The 16,788-nt window shown below is 44.5% G+C and overlaps 1 protein-coding gene across 3 annotated transcripts in view; it reads left to right on the forward strand.

Moving 5' to 3' along the window:
• KANK1 (KN motif and ankyrin repeat domains 1) overlaps nt 1-16,788 on the forward strand; it is a 241,652-nt gene that overhangs the window by 161,294 nt on the left and 63,570 nt on the right. For all 3 annotated transcript variants that reach the window (XM_010600008.3, XM_064290569.1, XM_064290568.1), the window contains exon 3: nt 5,918-6,037. In XM_010600008.3, coding sequence (XP_010598310.2) covers nt 6,001-6,037 — 37 coding nt within the window. In that variant the 5' untranslated portion in view covers nt 5,918-6,000. The remainder of the gene's footprint in view (nt 1-5,917; nt 6,038-16,788) is intronic.

The following is a 16,788-nucleotide window of genomic DNA, read 5'->3' on the forward strand; positions in this document are numbered from 1 at the left end:
TCAGTACTGAGAGACATTCCCTGTGCATCATGTAAGTACCCCTCAAGCTCTTAAACATGTTATCCCAGGAAATAAGATTGCAAATATAATTTCTTAAGCAAACAGATTACATAAACTTGAAAGCATCTTCGTAGTAAGCGTATACATCCCCAAGGTGACTGCTTTAGAAGGAAAGGATGTCATTCACTTATGCGTGTAATTTCTTATTTGTTAAGACAACAGGGCCGTCACTCTACATGGCAAACCACAGGGGCTGGAACATGAACTTCAGGGCTAAATTGTTTATGTTTAAATGTCAGCTCCATCACTTACTAGCTGTGTGACCTGGTGCAAGTTCTAAACTTCCCTGAGCCTCAGTTTCTTAGCTATAAAATGAAAGAGAGGGGATAAGAGTATTTCGTAGGGTTTTTGTGGCTTAAATAAGTTAGTAATTGTTAAGTGCTTTAAAAAGGCCTTGAGGGAAACATAAAAATGTACAACGCACGTTTTTCAGGTTTTAACACCTCTGAAATAACTCTGTGTCTTATAATTAATGTAATAAAAAAGCATTGTATCTTTTAATGGGCAACATCTTTTCTTTATCGGTGGTACTTAAAATAATGGCGTGCCTTAGAGTAGATGATGTTTTAGATTTCAGTAACTAACAGTAGTAAGAGCTCAATAGATGGAAGCTGTCGTCGGTATTGTCGCCATCATTATCATCTGGGGTCCAACCAAGACATTGGTATTTAATGGGTTGGCAGTGCTAGCCTGGAATATATGTCAAATCTCAACTTTAGCGTGTTGTAGCACGTGTAACATGACTGACCCTTGAAAACACAATGCTGAGTGACATACGCCAGTCACAAAAGGACACGTATTATATGATCCCACTCATAGGAAATATCTAGAATAGGCACGGATATAGAGACCAAAGTGGTTACCAGGGGCGGGCAGGAGGGAGGGGGAAAGGCGTACCCACTGCTTAGGGAACACTGAGTGTCTGTTAAGGGTGATGGTTTAATTTGGGAATGGCTAAGGGTGATGGTTAGACACCATGATAAACATAATTAAAGCCACTGAACTGTACATGCAAGGATTGTTTAAATGTCAAACATTCTGTTACATATATATTTGTTGTTGTTATTATTGTGCTCTGTCAAGTCGAATCCAACTCCTAGTTACCTTATATGACAGAGTAGAACTGCCTCACAGGGTTTCCAAGGCTGTAATCTTTAAGATTGTGAGGATGGCACAGAACTGGGCAGTGTTCTGTTGTACACAGGGTCACTGTGAGTCAGAACAGTCTCAACGGCGCCTAACAACAACAGTCTTTACAGGAGCGGATCGTTAGGTTTTTTCCTCCAAGGAGCAACTGGTGGGTTCGAACTGCTGATCTTTCAGTTAGCAGCTGAGCGCTTAACCATTGTACCACCAGGACTCCTTCATATATATTTGCCACAATTAAAAAAATAAAATTTTTAATCTCAATTTTATCTAACTACTCGTTTTCCTTGGTCTGTTAGAAAAGTGCTCATGAGGAACAGGTTTTCATATTGTTTCACCCTAAGCTAATGTGACGTCTTTATGGGGCTAACGCAGGCAGCGTCCCATTATTCTCCATACTGTGCTTGGGGAGCTACTAAAACATTCTTCTGTGCACCTCAATCTCCAGAAATAGAGAAGGAAATAAATCCATTATTTTCTTTATTGATGTTTTTCCTACATCCTTCAGAAGTGCTTTTTTTCTTTGCTGGCAGAACTAGGCCAGCACTGTACATTGTACCTCTGGAGATTGACCGGTTTGCACTCACCTCTGAGGGAGAAAAGAAGCAGTGTATTGATCTGTTACAGAGGAGGGGATCACGGCCAGACCTGGCCTGGAGTATTCACTGCAGTGACCCACGAATCCGCACATCAGGAGAAGAAAGAGTCCTCACGATTCGTGGTCGCCTCTCAGGCAGGAACAATAAATGGGAAAAATGGATACACCATATAAAACTGTTCTCTTGCACAAATACCGACTCACACCCAGTGGCAGGCGTGTCTTGTTATTTTACCAGTGATACGGTTATAGCCTTCGTCTCACGTACTTTGGACGTGTTAACAGGAGGGAATCAGTCCCTGGAGAAGGAAATCATGCTTGGTATGGTAGAGTCAGCACAAAAGAGGAAGACCCTCAACAAGATGGACTGACACAGTGCACAGTGGCTGCAACAATGGGCTCAAGCATGAACAATTGTGAGGATGGCACAAGACCAGGCAATGCTTTGTTCTGTTGTACATGGAGTCACAAAGACTTCCTTCTCGCTTTGATTTTACTGTTCAATTTTTTGGGGGTGGTGGGGAGAAAGCAATTTGGATCCCAGTAAAGATCTTTTGCCAGGTGAAAGAAGTACAGTAACAAGAGAGAACCTTGGGCCAAAGCTGGTGACGCTTGACAAGAAAGATTCTATGTAAATCTCCAAATACCTTGGCTCTGACTTTACTCGCCTATAACACATGCAGCTTGTCTCTTCTTGCCTCCTGTTTGCCCTCCAGATTTTACCTGGGAGTGTTTACAAGCCATTATGAAGCAAGAGTGCAAACCCCGGGCTAGGACGGGGCCAGTAAACAGGGTTTTGGCTTAGGCTTTTGTTATCCTTGGGTTTGAGCAGTGTAATTAGTTGAATAATCTCGGCTGCCTTCCTTTGCCCTCCCATCTCCCCACTCCTACCTCTTACTTTTGTCCTCCCAGGTCCACCTTTTTAAAAAATGAAAACAAAGCTGCTGATCGTAATTTTATATTAAAGAGGATTAAGGTGGCCTTGTAACACCTTTTCAAAGGTCACATCCCTGATCCAATGTGAAGGGAGTTTCCCTGGGGTGTGGCCTGCACCACCTTTTATCTTACAAGAGGTAAAAGGAAAGGGAAGCAAGTAGAGAGTGGGGGACCTTATACCAACAAGAAAGCAGTGCCAGGAGCCAAGCATGTCCTTCGGACCTAGTGTCCCTGCGTGGGAAGCTCATAGTCTGGGGGAACATTGATGAGAAAGAAGGCCAACAGGGAGAGAAAGCCTTTGCCTGGAGCTGACGCCCTGAATTTGGACTTTTAGCCTACTTAACTGTGAAGAGAGAAACTTTTCTTTGTTAAAGCCAAAACAAAAAAAAAAGCTGCATTTATCAGACACTTAGAGACACTCCTGGCCATAAAGATAATGCTCGCTGTATCCCCACAGCCCACCTCCTGGGCCATCAAGCTGTGACCGTATACAGAGGCTACTACTCCCCAAGTTCATTGCTGCAGACCTAAACCAGTGCCTCTTTTCCAAAGTGAGGTGATTGGCACATGGGCAGGGGGATCGGAACCACCCAGTGCTCCTGCTGGGCTGCTAGCCCAGGACTGGGATCCAGTGGGAGCTGCGGAAGCCTCAGGAGGGCGGGAGGGGGAAGGTTTAGAATCAGGTGAGCTGAGCTGTCTTCGTAGCTGGAAAAGCTGTCCAGGAGAGAAGGCAGCTCAGAACCAGGTGCCATCGAGTCGATTCTGATTCATGGTGTCCGCCTGTGTGTCAGAGTAGAACTGTGCTCCACAGGGTTTTCAATGGCTGATTTTTAGGAAGTAGATTGCCAGGCCTTTCTTCTGAGGCACCCTCTGGATAGACTCAAACCTCCAACCTCTGGGTTAGCGGCTGAGCATGTGAACTGTTTGCAGCATCCAGGGTCTCCAAACAGTGGCCGTCAAGTCGATTCCAACTCGTGGCAACCCCGTGTATGTCAGAATCAAACTGTGCCTCACAGGGTTTTCAGTGGCTAATGTTTCAGGAGTAGGTCACCAGGCCTTCCTTCTGAGATGCCTCTGGGTGGACTCGAACCTCCAACCGTTGGGTTAGCAGCTGAGCGTGTTAACCGTTTACACCACCCGGCGTCTCCAAACAGTTACTGTAAAATTCATTCCGACTCCTGGCAACCCCCTGTACACCAGAGTAGAACTGTGCTCCATAGGGTTTCCGAGGCTGTGACCTTTTGAAAGCAGATCACCAGGTGTTTCATCCGAAGTACCTCTGGGTGGCCTCGAACCTCCAACCTTTCAGTTAGCAATTGAGCAAGTTAACTGTTTGCACCACGCACCGATTCCTTTCTGCTCAGATGCAGCCTGTAAAACATGGGTTCTTTTGAGTTTGCTCTTACAGTACCGGCCTTTGAACCGTTACCAACCATGGTGCAGATGTTCAAACAGTGAGGACAATTTCGCTAGCTAAGCAGCGAGAAAGACCTCTCATCCATGTGATCGAAGTGGTCAGCAATTTCCTTTTCCTTTCTTATGTTTCTAACTTCTTATACCGTCCATGACTGTAGTCTGATTGTTTCCTTTTGATAGCATCTTTATTTATTTTTTACTGATTCCTCTCACTGGTGCATTTTAAAGCAAATAGCACCAAAATTGGCAGGAAGGGTCTAAACATTTCTTTAGTATATGACAGTAATAAAGGAGCTGAAACCATCCATAACTGTATCTCCCAGGGGCAACCACAATGAACATTTTGGTCTAGTTACTTCTGTTTGTGTTGATTAAATGCATAAGTATACACATGCATGTTTTTAAAATAAAATTGGGTTTATGATAGAATATAAGTTTTAAAATAATTTTTCACTCAACATTTTGAGCATTTTACCATATTATTGTTGTTAGTTGCCATCCAGTCGATTCCAGCTCGTGGTAACCCCATGGGTGCAAAGTAGAACTGCTCCATAGGGTTCTCAAGGCTGTGACCCTTCAGAGGCAGATCACCAGGCCCGTCTTCCAAGGTGCCTCTGCGTGGGTTTGAACTGACCATCTTTCAGCTATAATTGAGTACTTAACCATTTGCACCACCCAGGTATTCCCTATTATTAAAAACTCTTAAATTATTTTAAAAGCTGCATTATAGTACAATGTATGTGAATATGTTACTATTTCAGCATTCCACTCCCACGTGGATTTCTGAATTGACACTTTAATTCTCAGCTCGGCACGTGTTTAGCTCAGTTTCTTCTGATTTCATAGGTCTAGAGTTGGAACTTGGGCACAGCGGGAATGGACTGTTCCTGTCTGCACCATTGTTTGCTTCTCTTGACAGCATTTTTCAGTAGGTATTTTTGAAAAGCAGAGGTTGGAGCAGTGTTCCTTTTCTGTAAAGGGATGTCTTTTTTTTTTTTTAGATGATGTGATTGTCACTTAAGTTTTGTAGTCGTCTCGAGCAGCCTTCAAATAGAGAATCAATATAAAATAAATATGTTACCCAACATGGACCCTAATGGTTCAGATCTGTGTGCTGGTCTCTCTCAGCTGCAGTTCAACCAGCAGGACAGTGGGAGATGGTGAAGATTTTTGTTAAGAGGGACACTGACTGGATCAGATTTGTATCGTAGAAGGTGATTGCATGGAGCAAGACTGGATTGAAAGGAAGACCTGAGATATCCCAAAAGAATTTGCATGAAGTTAATCTTTCTAAAAAAAAAAAAAAGTGATATCATTTGATGCACCAACCACTTTGAAATTGCAATTGAATAAATGAAACTACTGGAGCAAAGTTTGGAAAGGAACATAAAGTTAAAAACCAGAAGTCACTTGCGGAGTGCTGCGCAGTGGTACACATTAGGCAGTAGTTTGTATTCGAAGACCATGGCCTTCCTAGAATAAGCGCATCTCTGGGGAACCAGTTTTGTTTCCCATAAGAGAATTCTCTGCAGAGGACTTCTCTCAGTGCCTGCCTACTGGCCAGCCAGGGGTGTCTTCCTTCTCTCTCCTAATACTGAGTGGCCAGGTCCAGTGCATGGGATCCACAGTCTGTGTGTCTCTCTCCCCAATTCCAACTTGCTCCCTCCATTGGCAGTCATCCTTGTAAACAGAAGTCTGAGATTTAGTGCTGTACTTATTTTTAAATGATCCATTTTGATGGGGCTCTCTTTATTGTTTCAGGTTGAATGCATTCGTGGACTTGATGCATAAAATTTGCGTGAGTTTTCACTCCTGTCGGGATCCGTGTTTGGATACAAGCCGTCATGGCTCACACTTCGAACATGAATGGCCGTGCCTTAGGTAACGTGGTGCTCAGGAGTGTGTGTGCGTGACTGTGTGTGTGTGTGTGCACACGTTTCATAAGTGTGTTAAATATCTGCCTTTCCTCAAACTCATTTTGATTTCTCTTTTAATAATGGGTAGATAATAGCAAGTTGCCAACATAACCAGGACTTCAAAGCCATTTTCGGTCCATTTGAAGTTTTGGGGGGTTTTGTTTTGTTTTCTCAGTCTCCTAGATAATTTGCTTTTATCTTTGGAGTCCTCATGTGATGCAGTCAGCTGGGCAAATCATCACCTTAGTCAATTCTATTGAACTGTTGAAAGATAAATGGAGAAACTGGAATGCCGCAGCAAGTATAAAGTGTACTCCTTTTCATGCGCTTCTTTTGAAGGAATTGAACCTGGAGAGAGGAAATGGGGTTGATGCTTAAAACCAATGGCTAGTATCTGCCCCAACTCTTTTAAAGTGTTAAAAAGCAAAGATGTCACCTTGAAGACTCAGGTACACCTGACCCAAGCCATGGTATTTTCAGTCGCCTCATATGCATGTGAGAGCTGGCCAGTGAATAAGGAAGACTGAAGAAGAATGGAAGACTGAAGAAGAATTGACGCCTTTGAATTGTGGTGTTGGAGAAGAATGTGGAATATTCCATGGACTGCCAGAAGGACAAACAAATCTGTTTCGGAAGAAGTACAACCAGAACGCTCCTTAGAAGCAAGGATGGCGAGACTTCATCTCACATACGTTGGACGTGGTATCAGGCGGGACCAGTCAGTCCCTGGAGAAGGATATCATGCATGGTAAAGCAGAGGATCAGCAAAAAGAGGAAGACCCTCAACGAGATGGACTGACACAGTGGCTGCAACAATGGGCTCAAGCATAACAACAATTGTGAAGATGGTGCAGAACTGGGCAGTGTTTCATTCTGTTGTACATGGGGTTGCTATGAGTTGGAACTGACTCATTGCCACCCGACAACAAGAAGAACATACAGAGAGAAAGGGGGGAGGAAAAGGACATACTCTGTGAAATGGCACCCAGAGAGGAATATGCAGCGAGCCACATTAATCAGAAAGACTGATATACTTTGAATATCAACTTGAATCCTGCTTAGGTAAGATTTGAGAGAAATTTGTAGAACAGATGTAGAGAAAATCTCCCTAAGAGGTGATAGAGGATGACAGCCTGTCTAAACTGGCATGTCAAGTTTTCATTATTCTTTTGAGGCACTGGCAGAGTGGGTGAGAGCAGGGATTGTCTTGTGGGAATTCTCACTGAGCATCAGAGTCCAGGGCCCTGGCTCTGCTGATGCTAAGCCCCATAGGATGACTGTGGAGGGCATATGGAATGGAGGTCAGGAGACCTGAATGAGAGCCCCTGCTCCAGCACTGACCATGGGTGTTTGAATTGAATTGTGGCTCCCCCAAAAAAGTTATGTTGAAATCCTAACTCCTGAATCTGTGGATATGGCCTGGTTTAGAAATAGGGTCTTTATTATATTATGTTAATGAGGTCATACTGGAGTAGGGTGGGTCCTAAACCTAATCTCTCCTGAGTAGAGTCTTGTAAGAAGAGCAGAATAGACACAGAGACACACACAGGGGGAAGAGACCACGTGAGGAACCATCCACAAGCCACAGAACACCAAGGAATGCCCAGGCCTACTGACAAGGAGGGACCCTCCCTTAGAGCCCATGCCCTGATTTGGACTTCTAGCCTACCAAAACGTGTTCTTTAAAGCCACTCACTGTGGTACTTTTGTTATAGCAGCACTAGGTAACTAAGACCATGGAATAATGGGCAGGTCCATTTCTCCAAGTATCAAATGTCAGAAAGAATATCACCTTGCTGAGATAGGCCCAATGAGAGCCCCGGAAACATACTACTAAAAACAAACTAAACCTGTTGCCGTCAAGTTGATTCCAACTCACAGCGACCCTATAGGATAGAGTAGAACTGCTCGATAGGGTTTCCAAGGCTATCATCTTTACTGAAGCAAACTGCTACATCTTTCTCCCATGGAGTGACTGATGGGTTCGAACTGCTGACCTTTTGGTTTGCAGCTGTACCTCTTAGCCACTGTGCTGCCAGGGCTCCAAGCTATGTAATCAGTAAAGCACTTTTAAAGACAACAGCAGGAAAAATAGAAGAAGGCCTCTGAGGTGGGCTTTCCCAGCTCACCTGTGTGACCTTCCTCCAGCAATCCCAGCTGCAGGTGTCAGCTCTGGCAGGGATGCTGTAGCTAGCCCAAAACCAAATAAACGTAGTTGTTTATTCTGGGATGATGGCTCTTTTCCTGTCTGTCCTTGCTACTGCCCAGCTTCTTGGGACTTCTACAGATTCCACTCAAGGACAGCAATCAATAATAAAAATATGAATAATAGTGATAGCTAGCATTCATCGACCGCTTACTATGCATCGAACCAAAACCAAACCAGTTGCCATCGAGTCAGCTCCGACTCATGGTGACCCGTGTGTGTCAAAGAACTGTGTTCCACAGGATTCTGAATGGCTGGTTTTTCAGAAGTAGATCGCCAGGCCTGCTTCCTTTCTTCTGAGGCACCTCTGAGTGGACTCAAACCTCCACCTATTCAGTTAGCAGCTGAGTGTGTTAACTGTTAAACCCCCAGAGACTCCTCTTGGGCACCAGGGTACCTCAGCTGCTTTGTCTGCAATGTTATACGTAATCCTCACAGCAGTCCTACGAGATTATACGTTCATCATCCCTACATGATGACACAGCGTTTAGTAACTTACCTGAAGTGAAGTAAGTCCTTACTATTACTTATTTCTCTAGTAAAATATTTGATAAGGGAGGAAGTTGAAGCATTGTGAGATTTCTTGAGTGTGTAGGTTTCTTGATTTTCCTTCCCTCTCCTCTCTCACTTCCATTCACACATGGAGGGCAAACATTGTTTGAGAGAGTTGCGTCCTCTCATACAAGGAGGGTGAACATTGAGGGGAGACGAGTCCTCTCATACACTACACGGAGGGTGAGGGTTGTTTGAGGAGAGACGTGTCCTCTCATACATGGAGGGCGAGGGTTGTTTGAGGGAAACATGTCCTCTCACACAGGGAGGGCGAAGGCTGTTTGAGGGGAGAGGTGTCCTCTCATACACGGAGGGCGAGGGTTGTTTGAGGGGAGATGCATCTTCTTACACATGGAGGGCAAGAATTGTTTGAGGGAAACACGTCGTCTCACACACGGAGGGCGAAGGCTGTTTGAGGGGAGAGGTGTCCTCTCACACACGGAGGGCGAGGGTCGTTTGAGGGGTGAGGTGTTCTCTCACACACGGAGGGCAAGGGTTGTTTGAGGGAGATGCGTCCTCTCACACATGGAGGGCAAGAGTTGTTTGAGGGAGACGCATCCTCTCACACACAGAGAACGAGGGTTGTTTGAGGGGAGACACATCCCCTCACACACAAAAGGCAAGCATTTTTTGAGGGGAAGGTTGGTGCCACAGAACCTCAACTCTCTGGCACCTCTGGCAAAATTCCACCTTCCAGAGTTTACACACCTACCCCACCACCTCTAATTCCTTTTGCTCCTTGACTTCTGTTGTGACCCTTTTCTTTTTGTTCCTGGGTTCTGAGGATTCAGCTATAACTTTCCCTCCCCATCTGGCATCTGGCCTAACAGGGCTGGGCTCAACTGAGTGTGAAAGCAAAGGGAAGCTCTCTGACTTGGGACTTCCAGGTATCAGGATATGAATTGTCATTGCAGACAGGTGTCTGGACCAGACAGGGGAAGGCTTTTGCTCATTCTAGTCACCCTGACTTCTATAAGCCTGTAAGCTAGTCTCATTAGAGAACCAGTCATTCACAGTGACTATTTTTATACAAGTGTGTACATACCCATATATACATGTATGTGTGTGTGTACATATGCCTGTTCTGCCTATTTCACAGGGTTGCTGTGATGAAAAAAATCAAACAGTAGCTGTAAAAACACTTTTTAAAATGTATACATATATCTACATGTATATATGTGTGTGTATATACCCTATTTTATGCAGATAGCACATAAACCTTCTACGTTTGTCAACCACTCTCCCTCCTTGAGGTATTCTCATAAGTGTGCTATGCTAATTTTTTTTACAGCAACACGTGAAGAAATTAGCATAGCGGCATTTATGAAAAAACCTCAAAGGGGAAGAGAGTGATTGATAAACAAATGTAGAAGGTTTGTGTATTATCCACATAAAAATATGGTACATGTATGTGAGGCATCAGTGGTTCAGTGGTAGAGTTCTCACCTTCCATGCAGGACACCTGGGTTCGATTCCCAGCCAGTGTACCTCAGGCACAGCCACCACTCATCTGTCACTGGAGGCTTGCATGTTGCTGCGATGCTAAACAGGCTTCAGTGAAGCTTTTAGACTAAGGCGGAGTAGGAAGAAAGGCCTGGCCATCTACTTCCAAAAATTAACCAGTGAAAACTCTATCGATCACGGCGGCCTGATCTACACTGAATCATGGGGATGGTGAAGGACCGAGTGGCATTTTCGTTCCATTGTGCATGGGGTCGCCATAACTCGGAACTGACTCGATGGCAACTAACAGCAACCTCTCCTCTGTTTTTACTGGCTAAACCTGTCAACCCTACCTTTGTAGCCCTCCCAGACTATATCCTCCTTCTCACCACCTACCCCGTCAGGGTCAGTCATCCTTTGTAATGGCATGTCTTTTCACCAGGTCTACCATCCTTCAGTTGACTGGTACAGCTTTTTGTTCATTGTTTGAAACATTTTGTTACTCTATTGCTAAGAGCCTGCTAGTGTCATTTGTTAATGTAACGAGGTTCAGCACCGTAAGCCCTTCCTGACTCTTTCTCCCCTTTGGTGCTGGCTTGGAGGTAGATGGGGACCGCAGGTTAGGAGAATCATTGCATTTCTGTGGGGTGTAGGGTTGGGGCCAGCCTGGCTTTTCCCAGGTTTCTGAATCATTCTGTGAGCTGGATGCACTGATACTGCTCTAAACACTAATTAATGTTGTAAAACCTTAATTAGAACTTAGCATCCTTTGAGAGCCGAGTAATAAGTGGCTTATTTCTCAGATGAAGATAATAATGCCTGTCCCACCTTCTTCACAGGGTTTCTGTAATGACAAAAATGAAACAGTAGCTGTAAAAAACACTTTTTAAAATGTAAAGTGTTGGTCTGTTGTTGGGAGCCAGAGTATCACGGTGCCCCTTGTTCTGCATTCCCATCCTTGTCATGAGCTCCCGATCCAGTGCCACCTGCTCAGGGGTCACCGTGCCAACCTTGCTGGATGTTCTCATTCTGAGGCAACCTTTCTGTCCTGCGTCTAACAGTTCGATGCAGTAAACAGATGAGCGCTGCAGAGTGACTGTGTGTATGCCTGCCACCGCCATCTTTGGAGCCCTGGTGGCACAGTAGTTAAGAGCTTGGCTGCGAACCAAAAGGTCAGCAGTTTGAATCCACCCGTTGCTCCTTGGAAACCCTGTGGGGCAGTTCTGCCCTGTCCTATAGGGTCACTGTGAGTCAGAATCGACTCCATGGAGCTTGGTTTTAGTTTTTAATCACCATTTTTATTTTTGCTAATCATTTTCTTTGCTAATTTAGTATAGATTTTCCTCTCTCGTTATTCCTGTTTCACACCCTAAATATATGTGTTTTTTCAGATACATATTTACTTATTTAAGGTGCTCATTGAACCACATTAAAACTTCAGTTGTTACTTTAAATTAATGTAATAAACCCACTGCTGTCGAGTTTATTTCGACTCATAGTGACCCTATAGGACAGAGTAGAACTACCCCACAGGGTTTCCAAGGCCGTAAATCTTTATGAAAGCACACTGCCACATCTTTCTCCCGAAGAGTTCCTGGTGGGTTCGAACCGTCGACCTTTCCGTTAGCAGCCAGGCACTTAAGTACTGTGTTACCGGGACTCCTTAAATTAATATAATAGCATTCATAAAATTTGGTAGAAAAATGGAGGAGGGGAGTCCTACCCGGGATTCCACAGTAACAGATGAGCAGCTCCTGTCCAGGGGTGAGATGAGAAGGCAGGAAGGGACAGGAGCTGGTTGAACGGGCGCGGGAAACCCGGGGTGGAAAAGAGGAGTGTGCAGTCACATTATAGGGAGAGCAACTAGGGTCACACAATAATGTGTATATAAATTTTTATATGAGAAACTAACTTGAACTATTAACTGTGACTTAAAGCACAATAAAAAAAATTCCACAGCTGCTGTTTTTAATATTTCTTTCTCATCCTTGTCGTCAGGCAAACTAACTTAAAGCATAGTTTCAACAGGTTTTTCTGCATTTTGGTACTCAGCTTTTAGCTTTCACGTCCTTAGCATTTTTCAGGTCTTTCATGGAAAACAGATTTAAAAATAGTATTTCGAATGAAGGTATCTAATACTCCGTGGAGTCCCTAGGGTGGCATACACTGTGAACGCACTGGGTTGATGAATGAAAGGTTGGACGTTTAGGTCTCTCCAGAGGCACCTCGGAAGAAAGGCCTGGTGCTCTGCTTCTGAGAACTCAGCCATGGAAAGCCCTGTGGAGCACAGCTCTACTGTGACACGCATGGGGGTGCCTGGAGCCGTAGTTGCTGCAAGGGCAGCTGTTATTTTCTTATTTTTAGTAAGACTCTTTGGCGTGTTTCTGACAGTTGAATTCCTCTTTCTTTTTTGTTTGGAAATACGGACTGCTTCCAGGTGTTCTGCATTTTAGGTAGGTTGGAGACCCTGGTGGCGTAGTAGGTAAGTGCTACGGCTGCTAACCAAAGGGTCGGCAGTTCAAATCCGCCAGGCACTCCTTGGAAACTCCATGGGGCAGTTCTACTCTGAACTATAGGGTCGCTATGAGTCGGAATCGACTCGATCGCAACAGGTTTAGTTTTTTTTTTTTAGGGTTAGGTAGGGATGCAGGGAGTATTCTCTCGCCAGACCATTTTCCTCTCCCTTTTGATTCTTTCCTGAGGGTAGCTCCACAGGAATGGGACAGCTGGGTTAAAGGGCATGGCTGTTTTCACAGCTTTCAGTCGCTGCTGTGAGGCTTGAATCCTGTTACCCTGGTCAGCTCTTTGGTGCAGGTTTTGTCTCCATGCTGACTCTTGAATGAGGTACAAAGGCTGCTGATAAGGCCTGGTCAACCAGACAGCCGGAGGCTCCAGGCAGTGCAGACAGACACCGTGGTTCCAGCAGCCCCCTCCGTATTGGGTAAATATTGTTTCTGGGCAGGAGCATTTCTCAAACAGAACCCTGAGCCCTCTATGGTGGCCTGACAGCAGGTATTGCACGCATTTGTCAATTGCAAAACCAGTTTGCACCAACTGGTCTGGCTGGATCCAACCTGATGTTTTCTGGGAGTGCGGCCCAGGTAGTGTGTTGGTGGTAATGAGACTGAGACCTGTCATTGGCCTTAGCATTTCTCCAGTGCCAGAGGGGGGGCCGATTAGAATCGGGGCTGCTCTGATTAGTGGGTGCCCCCTGTGACTTCCCGGGGTCTCCTGATTCGGTCTGCAGAAGGATTAAATGTGTATTCTCATTTGTGCTTTGCTTTGCCCACGAGTGGTGTGCTCAAGAATATCACGGGAGCTAAGGGGGTCAGACATAGCTGCCTAACATGAAAACATAGGTATAAGAGCTAAAACCAAAAAAAAAAAAAATCCCAAACCTGTTGCCGTCTATTTGGTCCTGACTCATGGCAATCCGGTATGTGCAGAATAGAGCTGAACTCCTTAGGGTCTTCAAGGTTGTGACCTTTTGGAAGTAGATCTACGGGCCTTTCTTTTGAGGCACCACTGGATGGGATCAAACCTCCAACCTTTAGGTAAGTAGACAAGTGCAAACTGATTGCAACACCCAGGGACCTGGTGTAAGAGCTAAAGGGTGCCTTTTTTATTTCAGCAGCTCAACTCCCTCCCGATCTTTCAGATGGCAAAGGACAACTTGCCCGGCTCATACAGTTAGTTAAAGGCTAAGCCAGAGTCTTTTTTTCTTTGTTTAAGACATGTGTTGACATTAAAGAGCGAAGCGTGGCACCTGTGGAGTTCCAATTAAACAGATAAAGAGAAAAGTATATATTTCAGGAAACGATATCAAACCCAAAAGGACAGTGGTTAAAAATAAAATTTTCTCCCTGATAGGGGTTATGCTGATAATCTCTTCTTAGTGTGAATTACTTCAGAGAGCCAAATGAATAAACATATTCTAACACCTGTGTTTATTTTGTGTGTCATGAAGTTTCGTGTTATTACAAGATTTTTTTTAATATTTAGATTTAACTAGATATGCCTTTCAACTTTAAATGAAAATGTTAGCTGTTAATTTATGGAAGTCTTTTTTTTTAATTTCACACTGAAGTTTATAAACAAAATGATTTAAAGTAGTAGTAACATTTGAATTTCATAACTGTTAAATTGCCTGTACCACCTACGAATAAACAGGAGACCAGGAGTTTCAGAGTCTTACCTGTCGGAGTAATCAGAACCCCAGAATCTGTTCAGCCCCTTGAGAGGTTTTGAAGGGTCCCTCCCTAACCATAGCTCTCCTTTTTGTCAAACCCTTAAGGTTTCAGTTTGAGCAAGCAGCCAGCTTCGCCCCATGTGCTTTCTCCCTGTAAACCTTGAGTCATAATGGGTTAAGCGTCAGATTTCAGACAGATGATTAGTCTCCAGCTAGGCCGAGGAAGGACGACTTATCTCCAAGACAGCATCAGCTTATTTGGGTATAGGAAGGACAGAATCCGGCCCCTGCTGTTCCCAGGTGCTGGCTGAGTGAAGACATACTTCAGTTGGTGAATTTTACATAGATGCTCTGTGGGTGCCAACAAGGAGGAGAAAACACAACACAAACACCCAGCAGGGAGATTCGCTACGTTCAGAACTGAAGGACTGTTATTCTAAGAGACTGGAAGTCAGTAAAAGGATTACAGCAGCCCTTCCTGCTTAGGATTTAAGTATTGTGTGCTCTGCTTGCCAGCAAACCTCCCATCGTGAGTACTGACGTTTATTTCTTCTGATCTTCCACGTTCCCTCCTCCTTGAAGAGCTTGGGTGGGCAAGCTGAACCGGTCAAAAGTAGAGCTGACTTGCCACTTTTTCCAGGGTCTGCCTTCCCCCTGTGCCCTGGATCATTTCAGGGCATCTCCTTTGTGCCGTTTCTGAGAATGGTTTTTATGGGTTTTCAGGAAAACGAGTGACTCAAGCTCATGATTTCTTCCTCTGGGTCTTTTTATAGAGACTGCTTGATTTAACCGGAAACCCTGGTGGCGTAGTGGTTAAGTGCTACGGCTGCTAATAAAGGGTCGGCAGTTTGAATCCGCCAGCCGCTCCTTGGAAACTCTATGGGGCAGTTCTCCTCTGTCCTGTAGGGTCGCTATGAGTCAGAGTTGACTCCACGGCACTGGGTTTGGGTTTGGTGGTTTTGATTTAAGCTGGCACGAAAAACGCTGGCATGGTTCTCAAATTCACGAAAGCCAGAAATTCTTGCTCCTTTCTGGCAAAATATTAAAAAACTGTACTTAAGTGGACCTATCTAATAAAAACCCCCAAGAAGATTCTACCCGGAAATCAGATTTTGTAAGACCCATTCAAACAGTTGTAGAAATTGAAATTGCGATAAATGGGTCGTTTTCTTCTTCCTGTCTGGGCTCCTCTGTTGGGTGTTTTTGGAGTGAGCCACAGCTGACATACTCGTTTCCATATGCTTTAGGGAAAGTCTGTACATGTTCCAGAGGCTAAACTTAGGAGCTGCAGTTCATTATGAAGCCTGATGACAAGAACAGTTTGGAAATATGCACCTCACTTAAAAATAAGAATGCTGCTATTTTGAGAGTTTTTTTTTTTTTAATATAGTGACCAGATTTCTTACCCTAGCAGTACTTGAAAAAAGCCATGGCCACAACTCGAATTAAATAATATCTGATAATACTCAGAAGGCCAGTCTAACCAGGTAAACGACAACAACAAAAAATTACCATTGAATCAGTTCCAACTCATGGCAACCCCAGGTGTTACAGAGGAGAACTGCCCCATAGGGTTTTCTTGGCTGTAATCTTAGTGGAGGGAGATTGCCAGCTCTTTCTTCCATGGTGCCACTGTGTGGGTTTGACCTGCCAACTTATAGATTAATAGTTGAGTGCCAACTGCTTGTGTCACCCAGGAACCTTGTCAGAGGTTAAAAAGCAGAAATGTGGGTGTGACAGCAGACTGTTGGATTCATGGCATTTGTCCTTACCCCAAAAGTTAAATCATTCTGCTCTTCCTGTCTTGTTTGTGGGAAGCCAGATTTGTGTGATCTGGCACATTCCTCCCAGCTGGATCAAAAGTTGTGGATTTGGTTACAATTTCACCATGGCCAAAAAAAAAAAAAAAACCCAAAGCCATTACCGTTGAGTGGATTCTTATAAGACAGAGTAGAACTGCCCCATAGGGTTTCCAAGGTGTGGCACAGTGGTTAAGCATTCGGCTGCTAACCAAAAAAGATCAGCAGTTCGAATCTACCAACCGTGCTTTGAAAACCCTATGGGGCAGTTCTGCTCTGCTTTATAGGGTCGCTATGAGTCAGAATTGACCCATGGCAATAGGTTAACCTTTATGGAAGCAGACTGTTATATCTTTGCCTGCAGAGCAGCTGGTGGGTTCCAACTGCCCACCTTTCAGTTAGCAGCTGAGTGCCTAACCACTGTGCTACCAGGCCTCCTTCAATTTCACCATATAAACCTTTACTTACAGAAGGTGGTAACTTTGTGGAAGCCATTTGTTGCTGATAGTCAAGAATACTAACTTTGT

This window comes from Loxodonta africana, chromosome 9 (assembly GCF_030014295.1).
Source record: "Loxodonta africana isolate mLoxAfr1 chromosome 9, mLoxAfr1.hap2, whole genome shotgun sequence".
In the NCBI taxonomy this organism is placed as follows: domain Eukaryota; kingdom Metazoa; phylum Chordata; class Mammalia; order Proboscidea; family Elephantidae; genus Loxodonta; species Loxodonta africana.